The sequence below is a fragment of the Elaeis guineensis genome, chromosome 15, assembly GCF_000442705.2.
Source record: "Elaeis guineensis isolate ETL-2024a chromosome 15, EG11, whole genome shotgun sequence".
In the NCBI taxonomy this organism is placed as follows: Eukaryota; Viridiplantae; Streptophyta; class Magnoliopsida; order Arecales; family Arecaceae; genus Elaeis; species Elaeis guineensis.
In genome coordinates this window covers 68,242,937-68,263,642 of record NC_026007.2, presented here as the reverse complement: position 1 = coordinate 68,263,642, position 20,706 = coordinate 68,242,937, and the positions used below count along the sequence as shown (strand labels likewise).

At 33.9% G+C, this 20,706-nt stretch overlaps 1 protein-coding gene across 1 annotated transcript; it reads left to right on the top strand.

Annotated features, from left to right (window-relative positions):
- The first annotated feature begins 371 nt into the window (after positions 1-371).
- Positions 372-4,254, top strand: LOC105058399 (elongation factor 1-alpha). Its single transcript, XM_010941323.4, has 3 exons — positions 372-492; positions 2,487-2,973; positions 3,061-4,254. Exons 2-3 carry the CDS (start codon positions 2,512-2,514, stop codon positions 3,940-3,942), a joined length of 1,344 nt encoding a protein of 447 aa, XP_010939625.1. The 5' UTR covers positions 372-492; positions 2,487-2,511; the 3' UTR covers positions 3,943-4,254.
- Positions 4,255-20,706: the final 16,452 nt, after the last annotated feature.

Genomic DNA, 20,706 nt, shown 5'->3' with positions numbered 1-20,706 from the left:
CTTGGAAGTGAATGCACCAAGAAAAAAAAAAAAATCAAGAAAAAAAAAAATATATAGTAAAATCTAATATGGAAATTGAGTTTAAAATCATGAAATCACAGCCACCTTTATGTTATGCCTCACATCAGCTACGTTTTTGGCACAAGATGTAAGCATCGTTCTTAAATCTAAAATGCAATGCAAACACGACAATCAGGATCCAACGGTTTTGATTCGCTCACAATCACTTGCGTAAACCCCATCAGAAATTCAGGGACCCGCACAGCCGCACTGCCAAAATCGCCACCTTTAGTGGCGTTGCCCACGAAAAGACGAAATTGCCCATATTAATCCGGCGAAACCCTAAGGGCAATTGCGTAATCGCGTCTTCGATAAAATTGGCCTAATTGCGCAAGGGTTTTTTCTTCTTCATCGCGACCCATCTATCAGAGGAGTGGAAGCGGCCGCCGATCCCCTCTACCTCTCTCCCTTACCACACTCGAATTCCCTTGGGTGCGATATCTTATCCTCGGACTCTTGTGCTTTTCCTTTAGTTGGGCCCTTCTTTGATCAATGATTGGCTTGTTTTTCCGATGGTTTTGTGGTTTGATTCTCTGAAGTTATCTATCCGATCTATATGATGAACCCTATGAAGTCTTCTTGGAGATTTCAGTGTTTTTCATATGTTATTTTTGGTTCGCATATGTTATAATTTGGGAAAGGAACTTATTATTATTATTATTATTATTGTTCGATCTCTACGATCAATCCTAGAAAACTTCTGGTACGACCTGAGGTGATATATAATACCTTTTTAAGAATACTTCCAGTAGATTATGAAAAGTTAAAGATCGGTACCAGGGGATAGATCTGATGTTGGATTTTTTTTTTTTCTTCGTTTGTTTATATTTTGCTTCTTTGATTGTTTGGGATTTTTTTTTCTTAACTTTCTGCTAATAAGGACATAATGGTTAACTTAAAGAGATAATAGTAGGGGGTGCATCAATTAGGCATTCCACCCATGTTCTTTCACTCCTCCAAGTGATTGAAAAGTAGGATTTGTAGCTTGAAAGGGCGGTCTCTAATTATGTCCATTTCCCTAGTCACCGAACGGTAACATGATTTGGATGCTACTTGTTAGCCCATTATTTGCATCTATATTTATTTGTCACTGATTTGCATAGTAGACTAGCTATATTTGATATCAGGTCATGTCAGTCTTTTACATGTCTGATTTCCCAGTTGGGAGCTTGATTTCTGTGATGCCTGTTATTTAACAACTTTTTAGAGGTTCCCTAAGAACTGTTGATGCCATATTTGCCCTATTTATCCTTGTGTAAACAGCCGAATGCTAATTGGAAATCCTGCTTGGATTATTTTCCATTATCTGTAACAGGCAGTGCTGTTGGTATTGTTTAGAGTTTCCTCTGAATGTTTCTACTAGTTCTTACATCTTACTTTCCACTAGCATTTAAACATCGATACCCTTGCCAGTTACACATAGTGTTGGTTCTATGTAATTTAAATCACAGAAAGAAAAAATGAATTCATGGTTATGCTACCAATTTTTGTTCGCTTGATAGTCATTCCGAGCAATAAACCTGGAGGAAATATTTCCCCCCTTTTTTTTTTGGAAACCTTCATAGATAATTATGCATTAATATTATTTTTTTTGTAAAAAAGTTGTATCTACTTAGATCTCTACTTTTCTACTTTTCTCTTCCATTATTGCGTGGCATCTATCATTTTTATATCTTTGTGATATCTCTTAGTTTGAGGTTCTTCAGAGCATTTATAGCTACTCTGGTGAAATATTTTATTTTGAAAAGTTCTTTTTATTGATTTAAAAAATTATATTACTCTTTGGAACTTTAATTTTGCCACTCTGGGAGTCAATGAAGTTGAATTGACATACCATGATGGATTACAAGGGGAAAAAGGAAAGTATATAAGCAGTTTTTAGCATATTATTTTCCAGACATAATGCAAAGCATGATCCAAGACTGAAGCTAAAGGCGTTAAGATTTTAGGACTTCTATATCTAATTGGTTATGTTTAAGCAAGGAATCCTTGTTGGAAACTGATTATCTCTATGCTTGTTGACACACAGGATTTCAAGTTAATGAAGCACCGATACTTTAATCTGTAAATCTTTTCTTGAAATAATTTTTGATAAGTAAAATGGAAATTTGAACAAAAAGCGCCAAATTAATCATATAGTGTAAAGTCTGGGTCTTAGGATACACTCTATTGATTGTCCAAAAGCTGAACTTTGTGTTCTAGATGATAATTATATTACTGCTGTATCACAGCTTCATTTTGCTCTCATGGTATTGTACGTGTATGTTGTTGTTGAGACTAATGTATTTGTTGATTGTGACTAAGCTGGACATTGTGATTCAGGCTTCTAATTGTTTTTGTAACATTATTATTTGTTTATATTCTTGGAATATTTTTTGATGTCGGAATTTGATCTTTAGACTCACGAAAATTTCTCTTTCTTCTAGATCGTAGATTCACCAGAAAGTAGCAATGGGAAAGGCGAAGGTTCACATTAACATTGTGATCATTGGCCATGTCGATTCTGGGAAATCAACTACAACTGGACACCTTATCTACAAGCTTGGTGGTATTGACAAGCGTGTGATCGAGAGGTTTGAGAAAGAAGCTGCTGAGATGAACAAAAGGTCTTTCAAGTATGCCTGGGTGCTTGACAAGTTGAAAGCCGAGCGTGAGCGTGGTATCACCATCGATATTGCTCTCTGGAAGTTCGAGACCACAAAATACTACTGCACTGTGATTGATGCTCCTGGCCATCGTGATTTCATTAAGAACATGATAACGGGAACTTCTCAGGCTGACTGTGCTGTCCTCATTATTGATTCCACCACTGGTGGTTTTGAAGCAGGAATTTCAAAGGATGGCCAGACTCGTGAGCATGCTCTTCTTGCCTTCACTCTTGGAGTCAGGCAGATGATCTGTTGCTGTAACAAGGTAACCATGCACTGTGTAATCTCATCTACCGATGCTTGCTTTTTTTAATCATTGTTAACTAATTTGTGCTGATTATGATGTTGATAGATGGATGCCACGACACCCAAATACTCAAAAGCAAGGTATGATGAGATTGTGAAGGAGGTCTCGTCTTATCTGAAGAAGGTTGGTTACAATCCCGATAAGATCCCCTTCGTGCCAATCTCTGGTTTTGAAGGAGATAACATGATCGAGAGGTCCACCAACCTTGACTGGTACAAGGGCCCCACTCTCCTGGAAGCACTTGATATGATCCAGGAGCCCAAGCGTCCATCAGACAAGCCCCTCCGTCTTCCGCTGCAGGATGTCTACAAGATTGGAGGCATTGGCACTGTCCCTGTTGGTCGTGTGGAGACCGGAATCCTTAGGCCTGGTATGGTTGTGACTTTTGGACCCTCAGGACTGACAACTGAAGTAAAATCTGTGGAGATGCATCATGAGGCTCTCCAGGAGGCTCTTCCTGGGGACAATGTTGGCTTCAACGTTAAGAATGTTGCTGTCAAGGATCTGAAGCGTGGTTATGTTGCTTCAAACTCCAAGGATGACCCAGCAAAGGAGGCTGCTAGCTTCACCTCTCAGGTCATTATCATGAACCACCCAGGCCAGATTGGTAATGGTTATGCCCCAGTTTTAGACTGTCACACTTCTCACATCGCTGTCAAGTTTTCGGAGCTTTTGAGCAAGATTGATCGTCGGTCTGGTAAGGAGCTGGAAAAGGAGCCCAAATTCTTGAAGAATGGAGATGCAGGGTTTGTTAAGATGATTCCGACCAAGCCAATGGTGGTGGAGACCTTCTCTGAGTACTCTCCTCTGGGTAGGTTTGCTGTCAGAGACATGAGGCAGACGGTCGCTGTGGGTGTCATCAAGAGTGTGGAGAAAAAGGATCCTACTGGAGCCAAGATAACCAAAGCGGCACAAAAGAAGAAATGAACCGAGGAGTTCTCCGAATTGTTGTGGGTTGGAGTCCGTAGCAGTTGTAGCGTGGTATGCCCTTGCCGTCACATTTCCACAGTATCTGGAGTCTGGATGCAGAATTGGGTGCTTGACCGGCGGTGGCAGTGTTTCAGGTTAATTTTCTTCTACTATTTAAGTTAAAACTGTCGAGGGTGTTAATTTTTTCTTTTTAAATGCTACTTTGAGTTGGTGTTTTGCGTGTAGGGCTGGGATGTTTGCTGCCATTTGACGCACCCGTTGTTATTTTGGATGCTTTTTAGTATTAAAATAAAGTAGTATTTTGGACTACCTGTGATATTTTCATTCATGGTGGTGTGGTGAAACCAATTTCATTTTTTACTGTTGGTGTGGTTTGGCTTGATTTCAAATTTTGAACTGGTCGTAAGAGCCCTGGTATCGCTTTGGTGGGATGTTTCGCTAGGACATGGAAAGTTAAGCTGATAGCAATCATGTGTGAACGCTGGTGAGAGTTGAAATATGATGGACGATGTTTATTGGTTTCAAAATGATAGCTTATGGGTTCGCCGTGCCCTCTCTGTGGGTTGTCTCTTCTTCTCTTCTCAAGGGTTTATTGTTCATTTTCTTTGCCGTACATTGTCTTAAGATTCGTTCTGAAATCGGTTTGCGCATTGTGATGGTCTGCTGAACTCGTCTCCAGATTGATTGAAAATATGACTCGTGGGCACTGTAATTGGACATCGTTATGTTACAGCGTGTAGCCCAAGCCTGGGTTATGATATAAGAGGCACTTGGTTTGGGAAGAGATGATGTCAAAGATGCTGCTCGACTGCAAGGGAGCTAGCAGCTAGCTCTAGACATGCGATGTTGTGCGTGGGACTCTTGATCTATTAGGTGGAATCTGAACTCCCATCTCTACGGAGGTATAAATTTGGTGAATCTTTGTTTTGCTAATGGACTGCATGCATTTTTTTTTTGGTAAAAGACTGCATTTGATGGGCTGTGTTTGGTTTGGGAGGAGATGATTTGATAATTTCAGATTTTAAAATAGAATAAATTATAAAAATATTTTTTCAATTTTAATTTAATTTTATTTATATTTTTTTGATTTTAAAAATATATTAAAATAATTTTTTTAATTTTTAAAATATTTTAATATGAATTTATTATTTACTTACTGACAAACAGTGATAGTTTTTTAATTTAATAGATGAAAATATTTTTTCTCGGGTGGAGTTATAAGAAAAATGATGAGGAAAAATAGGTGAAGAGGAAGAAAATGAGAGAGAAAGAGGTTGGTCAATGGCGGATTCAAAAATTTTATTTTTGTGGAGTCGATATAATAAAAGAAGCGAAAGAGTTGTAGATAAAGAAAGAAAAAAAAATAATAAAAAATATTATTTTAAAAAAATAATAAAATATATAAAAATGATAATATGTAATATTTTAAATATTTTTATAATAAAATATTATAAATGAATATCATTATTAAATATTAAAATTATAATAATTAATCAAAAATTATTTTAATTATATATATTTAATATGAGTGAAAAAAATGAGAAGACAGAAAAAATTAAAAGAGTGTTACAAAAAAAAGAAGTAAAAAGAGACATCTAATTTAGGTTGAGAAGAGAAACGAGAAGAACATATGATTTTAAATTATATTTGGATTCATTAAAAGTATCAAAAATAAATTGATGTGGGGTTTAAGTGTAAAGGATGGATGGATGGATGGAGACTATAAGATTGGAATGGGATATCAAAAGATAAGTAGAAAAATTTTTAAAATAAATAAAAAAAGAGAAAGAATAAGAGATGGAAAAGAGGTCAAAGTAGTATAAGAGAGGGAGAGAGAGGTGGGATTTGTGAGTCATTAAAGAGAGAATGTAAGTCGTAATTATTTTGTCATCTTTTGATGTGGTCCTTCTAGGATATAAAAAATAAGTTAATATGGGATTTCAATATAAAAGGTGATCGAATGGAGTTGGGATGTGATATTAAAAGATAAATAAAAAAATAATTAATAAAAAATTATTATTAAAAAATTAATAAAGAAAGAAAAAGAAGAAGAGAAAGGAAGAGAGGTCAAAGTGGTATGAGAGAGAGATTATAGGTTATAATTATTCTTTTAATGTCGTATTTTTTTATCTTTATTTCTTTAAAATTTTACATGAGATATGGGTCAATTCATAAAATTAATAGGGTCAATTTTAATTTTTTCTATATATATATATATCTAATATTTTTTATTTTTTTGTGGGTCAATTAACCTCACATTTACTTACCTATATCTACCATTGCTGCCGGCAAGGAAGGGCAGAGGCGAAGGGATTTACTATAGAGAAAGGGTTATGAGTGGGTTAAAGGAAGAGAGAAAAAGTGGGCGAAAAGAAAGAGGAGAGGGAAGGAGAGGTCATAGGTGAGTTTGGAGGAGGAAGAGAGAAAAATATGGATGATGAGGAAGGAGAAGAGATCGAGGTCACCATGATGTAAGGGTGGAGGTGGTGGAAGCCTGCGGAGGAGGACATGAGTAGGCTTGGAGGAGAGTGGAAGGGGAGAAAAAAGAAAAAAAAGAGGAGGGAGAAAAAGAAGTTGACCGTGAGAAAAGAACTGAGGTCGTGAGAGCCATCGTGAAGAGGAATATAGATGGGTTTGGAGGAGGAGAAGTAGAAAAGGAGAAAAAGAAGTAGGGAGAAGAAGAGTTCGTCGGCATGATAGGTGAAAGTAGAGGGAGTCACTATGGAGGGAGAAGACTCACAAATAGGCTTTAGAGGAGGAGAAGTAGAAGAGGAGAAAAAAAAATGAGGATTGCTGACGAGAAATGGACAGAGATAGAGGGAGTTACTGTGGAGAAAGAAGGCTCATGAACGGGTTTGGAGTAGGAGGACAATGAAGAGAAAGAGATGAGGAAGGAGAGAATGGGGAAGGAGGGAGGAGAGACATTGGCACCAGAGGTAGAGAAGGGTAGCAATGGAAGAGGAAAGAGGAAGGAGATGAGAATAAAGATAGTTTGGTTATTTTACAAAATAATGGTATATTTCATTAATAGAGGTATATGGTAGAATCACATTGGAATATCTTGAAAATTTGAAGATCCAATTTGATATGTTTTAGTGTTAAGAGGATATAAGTAGAATTGGACTAAAGTTGAGAAACTGTTCCTATAATTTACTCTTTAAAATATCAAAGCTTGAAAGTATTGCTCATTTTCAGATAGAAGCTATGAGAAATTAAGAGAGAGGGTTTTAGCAAGGTTTCCGATCTTCGCTCCCCCTACCATTCTTCTCCCTTCTTTTTTCTTCCTTCCTCTCCATCCATTCTCGCTTTTGTGCAGCGGAACCCTTTTGTTCTTGCAAAGCTAGTTAGAGAGGCCTGTGGAGTGGAGTGGAGTCGGGTTGCAAATCTTACTGTTTACAAGTTTGAATTTTACTATAATACTTTTTTATAATATTTATTATAAAAAATATTTAAAATATTATATATTATATTTTTTATATATTTTATTATCTTTAAAAATAATTTTTATTATTTTTTCTTCTTTTTTGTCTGTTCATGATTTCTCCGCACCCATCCCCCATCCGACGCTACTTGTGGTTCCTCCGCGCCCCCTCGGCCCCTTGCTTATAGCTGCGGCTCCTTCGCTCTTGGTCTCCCCTCTCCCAATACTCGTGGCTCCTCCCCCCCCACCCTCTACTCCCACACCCTCACTCACAGTCCCCCCCCGATAGCTCATGGCTTATCCGTGCCAATAGCCCCCCTCCCCCCCACAACTCGCGCTCGTGGCCGCCCCCACCCTGATGCTCGTGGCTTTCCGCACCACTTCTGCTTCGGTGACCCACAGAGAAGGTTTTTTCAAAAAAAAAAATTAATTGTAGCATGAAATAATTTTAATCTTTGAAATATTTACTGCATCAACCATGCATATTGAGATTTTAACCGATTAAAATCTGAATAATCTATATTTAATCTGACGATCAGAAATAAATAAATAGTAAAAAGATTAAAATATCTTTTGGAGGCTTGTTTTATAAATAGGGCTAAAATGGGTTCAATCGGTTCAATTTTAAGTGATTTTTTCAAACTGAACCAACATTTTGGTTTAAGAGGTTACTAAAATCAAATATTTGACAAAATATAATGAGTTTTTTCAATTCCATTTTGTATCAATTCGATTTATTCATATAGCTTTTTCAAGTATTAAAATGGTTTGAATGATTTTTAGTTTAAATGGATTGGTCGATTTAGTTTTTATTTTTTGTTCTTTATTATGTCATAATCAAATCAAATTTAATTCAAGTTAGATTGAAATACGATCAAATCAATATTTCAGATTCTTAATTCATATAAAATAATAGTCCAACTTGGAACAAATATGTAACATCAGTGTATACATAAATATATGAAGCATATAAATAAGTGTATATATAAATATATAAAATAATAAATTTAAATATCAATTTGCCGGTTTGGTTTCAGCAGATCATATTAATCAATAAAGCAACAAGCAAAATGAAATATCAGTTTTTTTATTTTATTCAACCACATCGAACCAGTTAAACCATCAAACTATTATATTTGGTTCGATTCGAAACAGATTAGATGGTTTAGGTGGTTGGAATGAAATTTTTACACCCCTACTTATAAACATATGAACGCATTCTCTACTTGACCTATTTCAGGGCGATCGATGGCATGCATGTATGGTAACTTCTATGTGAGAGCAACAGTGAGCATGGCTCCATTTAGCAAGAAGAGGGCAGGGCTAAACCAAGTTACGGAGCAAGCGTGGGATGGTAATGCTGAAAACGCGGCGACTTCTCATGATTCTTTCTGCACTGAGCGCCGGTTGAATACCAAGGATCCCTGGTATAATTCTGCATGCTGCTCTCTTTCCGACGAAATCTATTATCTATGACTGATTAATGCCCTAATATATATAGTATCCAAATGGATCACCAATAAATAATGATGCTTGTGAACGTATTCAGGTAGACTGCATACAAATTTTAAACGAAAATTTAATTCTTGATTTTTTTTTGACACCACTCTAACAAAAAATTTCTATTGATTAAAATTTAAATTTACTGTCTCTCCTTTTAGACCGCACGGATTCTTTTGTGCATCATATGGATGTATTCGGATAGACTTCATGCAAATTCTAAATGAAAATTTAATTTTGATCTTTTTTTGATATTATTTTAATAAAAAAATTTTGTTGATCAAAATCTAAATTTACTATCGTGGATGGATGATCGTATATGACGCATGCAACGAACGTGTATCCATTTGTGATTGTCCATCGCATAATGATGATGGGCTATGCATCGCATCATATGGTATACAGTAGAGAACTAGAGCATTTTCTTTAAGCCACCGTGATGATGAGATACCTTTTTGACGCCATTTTATTTTAAAAAATACCCAACATATCCTTTGGCTGATCTAATCGCCTTCCGCAGTTGGTTAAATGGATTTCTTTTTTAACTTTTTCAATTATAATTTTCAGAGGCAGAGGGGGAGAGAGATGGAGGTGGAGGGGAACGAGGCGTTGGGGATAGTGTCGATGGAGCACTTCTCGGCGAAGACGATGCTGGAGGCTACGAATGACGACGGCGAGTTGCCGAGGTTGGCGGCGAAGGCAGTGGCTCCGCTTCCCGTACGTGGCCCAGCATGCATCCCTCTCATCTTTTCTTCGTTCTTGACGTCATCAGCGGCGAAGGTGGTGAGGTTAGCGGGTACGGGCGGTTATCCCGGGAGGAGAAGGCGGATGGAATGTAATTAATCGAAGATCCTTTTTTTTTGTCCAAAAAATTCCACCTTTTAATGATCTAACCTCGGTTCCGTGAGTGTGAAGATTTCTTTTTTTTGAAAAAAAAAAATCTTCAAGAACACAAAGAACCCAAGAAGCACTTCCGCAAGAAGTTCTTTTAGATGGTACTGCTGCTTGGTGGTGCTCCAAATGTAGACATGCAAGCGGATCCTTGGATTATAGCTGGTTGTAATGAATTTATTTTTCTTTGGGGGCATGCAGCTTTCATGCGAATCCGATGAACTTTGTATGTTCAGTGGTGCTTCTTTCCCCCTCTATATTAATTTTCATAAGAATAGATGCATAATTTTTACTAAAATAAAAAAAAAAATGCATAATTCCCATCAAATGGGTCCTCTTTAAGATTGCATCTCCATCTAATTTTTGATTGAATATTTTGTGGACTACGATAACATTACCATCAGCTATAATTGCAATAATAATTGTCATCAATGGTGAGATAACATCACAGTTACATCATAGAATAAGGTGTTTTATTTTGAACTTTTGTGGAGATTCTGAATTAGGAGTATTATATTTCAATCATATGAACCTATGGCTGCTTTTTTTAGTGTCTGTATAGCGAGAGACTCCAGTATTTCTGTTGTTTATGTGATTATTGGTATTTTTTTTGCCGATGTGGATATTATGGCAGTTATGATATTACTACGACAGCCGTTGCTTCAACCATGGTCTATGGTTTTTTGTCCACTAGTGGGTTCGGCTGACTTGCCAGACCAAAAGGGAAAAAGTCATGGATGCAGGGCCATGGATTGTTCGGTTATGTTCGGATTACAGAGGGTCAGGTTTGGTCTTGCAACAGAGATGTGAGCTGTAGCAAAACCTTCGTTGAGGGATAAGGAAACCTCTGCAACATGAAATGGAATAAAGAGAATGGACAAGAAGTTTAAATGAACTAAATTATCAAGATGATGATGAATTTAGAAGAAGCTTGTCATCGCAGCAGCGAATGCCGGTGTTGGTGATCCAATGCCGTCTTCTGGAGATCCGGGGAAAAAACTTGTCCAGGGTCAAGGTAGGCCACCGCTTGGAGGATCCACCGACATCCGATCAAGATAGGAGGAAGAGGGTGGCCGAAAATTATAGTCTAGTTTGGAAATGAGGAAATCTGAATTTTTCGACTGTATCAGAAATTATAGTACATAATTAATTTATCACTACACACAATTAAATAAATATTATATATAATTAAATTAATATAGTATATAGTTAATTTATCACTATACATAGTTAATTTATCACTATACATAGTTAAATGAATATCGTATATAGTTAAATTAATATGGTATATAGTTAACTAAAGATGGTATACAGTTAAATTAATATAGTACATAGTTAAATGAACATTACATATAGTTAAATGAATATTGTGCACAGTTAACTGTACATAGTTAAATAAATATGGTATATAATTAATTTGCTATTATATACAGTTATACATATATGATATATAGTTAAATTAATATGATACATAGTTAATTTGTCACTACACACAGTTAAATGAACACCGTACATAATTAAATTAATATGATACACAGTTAATTTGCTACTGTACACAGTTAAAGGAACATTGTATATAGTTAAATTAATATTATACAAAGTTAACTAAATATAGTACAGAGTTAAATTAACATGATACATAGTTAATTTGCCACTACACATAGTTAAATGAATATTGCATACAATTAAATTAACATAGTACATAGTTAACTAAATATAGTATACAGTTAAATTAATATGGTATACAGTTAAATAAATATTCACTACAGCAGATCAGGGTATTAGCGAAGCAAAAAATTCATTGCTAATAATCAATTTTCATAGGTAATAGTTATTAGCGATGAAATTATCGTCGCTAATATTTAGTCGTAAATAATGATATCGTTGATAATTTTTTATGATGAAAAAATTTTTATCATCAATAATAGATATTATCGATCAAAAATTTTCATCATTAAATTTTTTTTTTGAAAACTATTTACGGTAAAAAATTTTAGTCGTATAAAAAAGTAATTTATGATGAAATACTACGTTGCTAATAAAAAATAATTATTTACGATGAATCACTTTCATCATAATTAATTTAATTAAAAATTTTTATAAAATTTAAATTTAAAAAAATATTAGCAACATAAATATTTCATCATAAATATGATAAATTTTGATGTAAATTTTTATCGCTAACAAATTATCGATTATTTATGATGAAAGTATTTTCATCGTTATTAATTTAATATAAAATTTTATTATTTTTAAACTTATTCAAAAAATTATTTACGATCAATTTTTTCGTTGCTAATACTTTTTTTAGCAATCAATATTTTATTGAAAATAATTTCATCGCTAAAAATTTACACATATTTTTTTAAAAAAAATTATGAATATATATTTTTAATTTATATTTATAATATTTTTTATAAATTAAAAATATAAAATTAAATAATAAAATTAAATAATAAATTTATAGATAAATTTTATCATTTTATTATATTAAATTAAAATTATAAGAGGTCTGAAATAAAAATAAAAAGCTACATGAAGAGGCCGTCAAGTATCGGCATCCGCAGAAGGGAAACGAACTGGGGAAGAGAAGCGCTTAGAAGAGCTCAGATCGGCCTGTTGCTGCCTCATCAACTGCATCATCCGCTTCATCTGCGCTGTCAACTCCATCATCTGGATCTGGAGCAGCTAATACTCGTCGACACATGCAGCCAACTCATCAGCTCGTTGCTCAGTCCGCTATCGATGCTCAGTAGCCTGCCTCTGCACCTTCGCCAGCCGAGCATCGCAGACAGCATGGATGTCAGTCCTGGATGAATGTGAGGATGAGGGAGTACTGATCCCATGCCCTAGACCCCTAACATAATAGGATCTCGTACTTAGTATTTGATCACAGATCTCGTCATTTGTGAGTGTGATCGAGCCCTCAGGGGTAGGCTGAGATCTGATGCTTATCATACAATCCTGAAAATTAAAATTATAGCTATTTTAATTTCATATTGAAAATCAAATCGTGAATGAAAAAAATAATTGAAAAAACTTACAAAAAACTCCTGGCTCTCTGTCGTCCACTCTCCTGACCATCGCTGGTGGGTCCGCTAATAGATATTGATCCTACTAGAAAGCTTGCCACTCTCTGTATCTCTCTGTAATTTAAAAATAATTAATTAAATTTTTTTAAATAATTAGAGAGTTAAAATATATTAATTAGAAATTACTTACCATCTGCTCCATATGACGAGGAAACGACCTCGAACCCCCATAATGTGATACGGTCTATCTCGTCTGATTCACGCTGTTCTAGGCATATCGTCTCTATACAGTTAGCAGTCAAATTAGTAGGTAACAAACTAAATTTAAGAATAAATGATTCAATCATTAAACTCTAAAAAAAAATAGGTTTGGATGTATAATCTGACATGCCGGATCCTCGTAATACCGGCATATGAGAGCCCAATCATCCATAGTGATACTGTCATAGGGCCGCTGCTGCGCTGCTTCCACCCTATGATCCTATATCATATGGTACCAATACTAATGGATGCGGTGGTGATACTCCTTGAAATGCAAATATAAATGAGCGTCCATAGCTCACCGCATGCGATCCTCTTCAAAATCAATAATATCAAATACACCCTGCCAATAGCAAATATTAGAAGAATATCGTACTAATTAAATATTCATAATATAATTTATTTTATCTGTAATTGGATATAAAAAATCTCTCTCTGAGTCCGTACAACGTGACGCCAATCGAAAAGCATCATGTGGGCATAACTGCGATATATGATGCCCAGCTCGATCTGCCACGGCTTGCACCATCCCCTAATGGACCTGGTGTAGTCGGGTGGTATCTCAATACAGAGACGCTGTCCCAAATACTCACATATCCAATACTCTAGAGTGAGGTTCTTTGATGGACCTCACCCTTGCCTCACCAACGATGGAAACTGGTTTGAAACAACAATAAATAAATTATTAGTATGATAGCTATCCAAATAAAAAAAATTAAATTTTATTATAAAAAAATATAATAATATCACTGGGACCTGTCTCAATCGGATTTGCCTCATTCAGATCTGTCAGTATAGGACTCTCTAGTGATGGAGCTGGTGTGGTAGTGGAAATGGGTGAAGATGCCTCAGTCTTATGGGTAGACTGCAAACGTGAACGTCGTCGTCTGTCTCCTGGTGTCATACCCATAATTCTTGACATATAAATGAATATAATATTGAACAATAATAGCAAAAAATAAATTACATTCTAATGAATAGAATTATATCGCATACCATTATTGCAAGAGAAGATTCAACAAAGAATATAGATCTACTTATCAATATTCGTATTTTTCTCGATATGTAGGTCCTCCTCCGAATCACAATAATCGATAATGTATCATTTTCTATCTCATCATCATTTATGAACTGATCGTCGTCCTCTGACTCATCAAGATTAAATACAAAATCACTTTAATTTTATTGGACGGCAGATTAGCCCTATTTAAAAGAGCTGTTACAAGTTCTTCATCAACAAGAAGCTCGGCTAATATTTATTCTTCCTCTTGAAAAACTTCCTCTTCATGTAAATCTGAATTTTCATTCATCTTTAGATAGGTTAGTATATCATATACGTCTCTAAGTGTTATTCTTTATACGACATGCTAATTACCTCGATATTTTAGATCCTTCAAATATATTACTTGTTTCGCTTGAATTGCTAATATATACGGCTCATTCTGGTATCATGTTCGTGCAAAGTTTATATTAATAAAGTGTGGATCGATATGAATATCGATCTTTTTATTGCTAATATCCCACCATTCACACTGAAATAAAAATACAGAATTACTGGATCCATATTTCAGTTCTATGATATCTATCAGTACACTATAATATTCAATCTTTTTTCTCCTTCATATCCTATCGTAGCAATCCCACTATTCTGGATCTATCGTTGCATCTCAGGCTCCCTTGTGTGAAATCTTATTCTTCCAATGATACAGAATGTATAGTGGTTAACCTTTCGATCGGGGTCACATACATGTGAAATCTCATTCCTCCAGACACGGATCATTTTATACAAAACAGCATGCATTAAAGAACACAAGTGTGGAGAGTAATGAAGCAAAAATATATGATCCTATCCATTTCAAATCATTACTAACAGACGTGGTCCTATCTCTTTCAAAAAAATAATAATCTTATTATTGTTATTAATCGATATTTTATTTTATTATTATAAAATTTTTAGTAGTATCTCCCCATAGTTCTCCAAATATACGATGTGAATATGGTGCCTACGCACCCTATTCATCATATATCTGAAGAATAGTAGACAGATAACTACTGACAACCACATAATGAAATAAAATATCAACAATAATAAGATTATTATTTTTTTAAAAAATTCAAATATGAAACATCTAAGAGTCGATCTCGATCAAGATCGACTCTTGAATGAGAATCTACTGCTCAATGCAATTTAACTACTATCTCTGAACATACATTTAGAGATAAAATTTTAATTTATAAAAAAAAAGTAACTCTGTATTGAAAATTTTTCATAAAAAATTTTAGTAGAGTTTTCTCTAAAATAGAAATATTCTCTATATTTAATTACAATAAGCAAAAGCATACAAAACAGTATACAAAATAATTAAATTATAATAAGCAAAAGTAATATGCATTGTGCTAGTGGAACAATAAAAAATTTATAAATTTTAACAGTAATACTAAAAAATTTATGCAATAAATATAAAATAAACTATAAATACTTAAGCATACAAAATAATATTAACGTAAAATTATAATATGAAACCCAATCTTGCGCCGAATATCCTCCACTCCCTCTCCTTTATCTTCCAAATTCACCAAAAGTAGCACCATGAAGGCAATCTCGCAAATGGCGTTGGAAGTGGGTTGGGCCGCTAGAATGCCCATCGGACTGGGCTTTAGATCCGGCCCAAAGTCGACCCGATTGGGATCGGATCGATTAACCCCCCTCTCTCCCGATCCCGATCCAATCCATGTTTTAACTTATATATATATATATATATATATATATATATATATATATATATATATATATAATAAATAATATTTTTAAATATTTTTTTCTAAATATTTTTTTAAATATTTTTTTTAGCAATTATTTTTCTCCAAAATATATTTTATCCTAAATATTTTTTTCTAAAAATTATTTTTTCCTAAACATCATCCACCTGTGGCCTGACCTACCCCCCATGGTGCCATCGCCGTCACCTACCCTATGCCATCCGAACTCGACCCCTACCCCTGTGAACCCCGCTCCCATGGCACCGGTGACATCACCCATCCCACGCCGCTCGAACTTGACCCCTGCTCTCACAATGCTGCCGCCGTCACCCACCCCACGCCGCCCAGACTCAGCACCTATGACCCCTGCTCCCGCAGCATCAGATCTGATCCGAATTATTATTAATCAAATAATAAAATATTTGATTAATATTTGATTATTTTTAAATTTTTTTACTTTTTTTTCTTCTCGTTTCTCCCTTCCTTCTTCTCTACCTCGATCGACCTTCCTTCACCGACAGCCGAGCCACACCCACTCCCCTCCGACGTGCCACCCACGGCCTCGCCTTGCTCGTTGTGCCACCCCCTCTGCCCTTCGGCCCCTCGACCCGCATGCCGCCCACCGCCACCCCATGAAAGCCCCTCCGCACTCCAACCCTCGGCCCCCCACAACCCCTTCTGCCCTCCGGCCATCAGGCCCCACGGCCCCTTGTGTCGCCATCCCCCCAGTCCTATGGCACCCAAACCTCTTTCGACCTGTCGCCATCCCCCCAACCCCTGTCGCCATCCCCCCAACCCCCGGCTCCTGCACCCGCACCCCATCGTCACCTGTCGGAACCCTGTGACCCACCCCCTCTCTTTTCCCTACCCGGCGAACCCCACGGCCTCCCCCTACCCCCAATGGCATCGCTCCTTCACACGCCACGGCCCTCCTTCCCCATGATCGAACCCCCTCCCCCTCCCACCCCCCCATCGGCGGCTCCGTGCTATGGCACCGAACATCGCTCACCGGTGGCCCGATCAACCAAAAAAAATATGATGGCAGATCATTCCTACGGGGGAAGCGACGGTGAGCGACGGTGAAGCCAGAGAGGCATCGTCCGTGATGACCGATGGAAGCAACGGTGGAGCCGGAGAGGGAGAGGGAGAGCTCGAAGGGAGCGGGGGGAGAGGAGGGTTTTGCGGGAAAAAAGGGGAGGAGAGCTCGTAAAGAGAGGAAGAGAAGGGTTTTGCGGTCGCCGACGGTAGAAGGGACGCCGACTTGAAGTGAATTAAATAAAGAACTATTAGTGACAAAAATTTTCATCATTAATACTATTATTAGTGACGTAAATTAATTTTCATCGTCAATAATTTTCGTCAAAAAATTTTCTCACTAAAAAAATTTTTTGCTCTAAAAAAATTTCATCCAAAAATAAATTATTGACAATAGAATCAAAAATTTTCATTGTTAATAAGCATATTCGCGATGGAAATATAGTTTCTATCGCTAATAAATACCATTCAAAAATTTTATTTTTCTCTAACAAATTTTTCTTCAAAAAAATTATTTTTGAAGTAGTTTTTTCAACAAAAATCTTTTTCATTGCTAATAAAAAAATATTTTTTCATTGATAAATTTTTTATTCACAAAAATTGATTAAAATAATATTTTTAAAATATGGTTACTGATGAAATATAAATTTACATCATAAATATATTTTCATAAAAAAAATTATAAAAAATTAAAGACTATTTATGATGAAAATTTATTTGACGTCGCTAATAATTAAATATCTTTCAAATAATAAATTTATAAAAAATTAATTTTGAATTTTTTTCAAAAAAAAATTTTCATTCAAAAAATTTAACAAAAAAATGATATTAAAAAAATATTAGTGATGAAAAATAAAATTAATTTTTTTAATCTAAAAAGTTTTTGATCTAAATTTTTTTTTTAAAATAGTTTCATCAAAAAAAATATTTTTTTATTAATAAAAAAATTATATAAATAGTTAATTTATGATTTTTCTTTCAAAAAATTTTTTTTTCTCTAAAAAAAATTATGTACATAAAAAAAAATAATTACAATAAAAAGTTTAATTTACGTCGCTAATAATTGTTATAAGAACAGTTCTTCACCTTCCACAATGGAATGGGCACTATGGGAGATCGATAGTTTTAAAATTTTTGATCTTCAAAGAGCTCATCTTCTTCTTGGAGTCCTCATTCCAGAAGTCAGAGTATGAGAATATCATGGTAATTTTGAGATCGCAAGAGAAATTCAATAAGATTGAGATTTGGGAGATATAGTAGGGACAGAAAGTTAGATGTCCAAAAGCTCGTATATTGCATGCATGTGAGGATCGAGCTTGAAAAATTCAAAAAAAATTATGTGAGCATCAAAGATCTAGCAATTAACTAGAATCAAAGCAGACCTACAGATAGTACAAGTTGTATTATAAAATACAAGCTCATATTTATGCTTTACATTACTAGGAAGATGAGTGCCCATATTGTTTGTCTTTTCATGATTGAAACTCTTACAGAGATACATTTGAGTATCGATCGATGCGAAAAATGCTGTATCTTTTGAGATCGTGAAAATTATGTTAGAATATGTTGCTTAACTATATGATTTCTATATGAAAAGAGACTCTTTTTATGCAGCTTAAGGCAGACACTCTATCAGAAAGATTCATTGATATCACTAGTAATAGTGACAGCGATGAACAGATGAATTTTATGTCGCAAATAAACGTATAACTCATTTCATTCAAAAGGATCTATTCGTTCTAATTCGCAAATATCATTCATTTTTATATGATTTTTTCATACAAAAAGTTCAGTCTGGATCATAACTCACATTTGCTTTTTTACTATGTAAAAGGATAAAAGATGTATACAGCTGCTACAAAAAATATATACAGTTATTTTACACAAAATTAGAAATTTTATAATTTTTTTAAATTTTTAATTTTTTTATATATTGACGATGAAAATATTTTCATCGTAAATAAAAATATTTATGATGAAAATAAAATTTTCATCGTAAATACTTAATTATTTACGATGAAAATTTTCATCGTACATAATAAGTAACTTTTAATTTTTTAAAATTATTAATTTTTTTAAATATTGGCAACAAAGATATTTTGTCATAAATAATTGAGTATTTATGATAAAAAAAATTTTCATCATAAAAACTAATTATTTATAATAAAAAATTTTCATCATAAATAATGACTAATTTTTGATTTTTTTTAAATTTTTGATTTTTTAACTATTTACGATGAAAATATCTTCATCTTAAATAATCTAGTTTTTATGATGAAAATTTTTTTCATCTCAAATACTCAATTATTTATGATGAAATATTTTATTATAAATAATCTATAATTTTTATTTTTTTTATTTTTTATTTTATTTTTTTAAATATTGATGGTGATAATATTTGCATTGGAAATAATCTCATTTCTGATGAAAAAATATTTTTCATTGTTAATATTTGAATTATTTATGATAAAAATATTTTCATCATAAATATTTAAAATTTTAAAATTAAAATTAATGATATATTATTTATGATGAAAATATTTATCATAAATAATGCATATTTACGATGTAATAGTTTTTCCACCGCTGATAGGCAACTATTTACGATGAAAAATTATTTTTATTATAAATATTTTATTATTTATAATCAATTTTTTTCATCATAAATACTATTAGTGGTGATGAAAATTTTGCATCTCAAATAATTTCATCATAAAAATACTCTTTTCTTGTAGTGACTGCACATAATTAAATGAACATTGTGCATAGTTAGATTAACATGGTACATAGTTAACTAAATATGGTATATAGTTAAATAAATACTGCATATAGTTAAATAAATATGGTACACAGTTAACTAAATATGGTACATAATAAAATGAACACTGTATATAATTAAATGAATACTGTATACAGTTAAATTAATATAATACAAATTTAACTAAATATGATACACAGTTAAATTAATATGGTATATAATTAATTTACCACCACACATAGTTAAATGAACACTATATATAATTAAATTAATATAGTACGTAGTTAACTAAATATGGTATACAGTTAAATTAATATAGTATACAGTTAATTTATCACTACACATAATTAAATGAATATTATATATAGTTAAATTAATATAGTATATAGTAGTTAATTTATCACTGTATAGAGTTAAATGAATATTATATATAGTTAAATTAATATAGTACATAGTTAACTAAATATGATATATCGTTAAATTAATATGGTACACAGTTAAATGAATACTGCATATATTTAAATGAATATTGTACATAGTTAAATTACACATAGTTAAATAAGTATAGTACAAAGTTAATTTGCTATTGTATACAGTTATATATATATATGGTACATAATTAAATGAACATGATACATAGTTTATTTGCTACCACACACAGTTAAATGAACACTATACACAGTTAAATTAATATGATATATAATTAATTTATCACTAAATATTATACATAGTTAAATTAATACTGTACATAGTTAAAAAAATATGATGCACAGTTAATTTGTTATTGTACATAATGATATATATATATAGTATATAGTTAAATTAATATTGTACATAATTAATTTGCTATTGGACTTGAAGAAGCGTAGAGGGTCTAGGTGAGGACAGCTTATTGGGTGCCGTGGAGGTCGACGACATGGACTATGCACTCTCCCTCTGTTGCCTTGAGGATGGCCTAGTTGGAAATGAGGAAGGCAAGGTAGATGAAAGGATAGAGGTTGAAGAAGTGGTGGTAGGTGAGGAGGGCCTCGATCGTCAGCCTGGTCGGTGCCATCGATGGAGGGTGGAGGGTGCAGTAGAGGCTCGACCAGGAGCGGAGGACG

Excerpts from the sequence above, each read along its gene's own strand:
- LOC105058399 (XM_010941323.4), top strand. The coding sequence starts at position 2,512 with ATGGGAAAGGCGAAGGTTCACATTAACATTGTGATCATTGGCCATGTC. Across the intron at positions 2,974-3,060 it reads TGATCTGTTGCTGTAACAAG|ATGGATGCCACGACACCCAA; the intron begins GTAACCATGCAC and ends TGATGTTGATAG.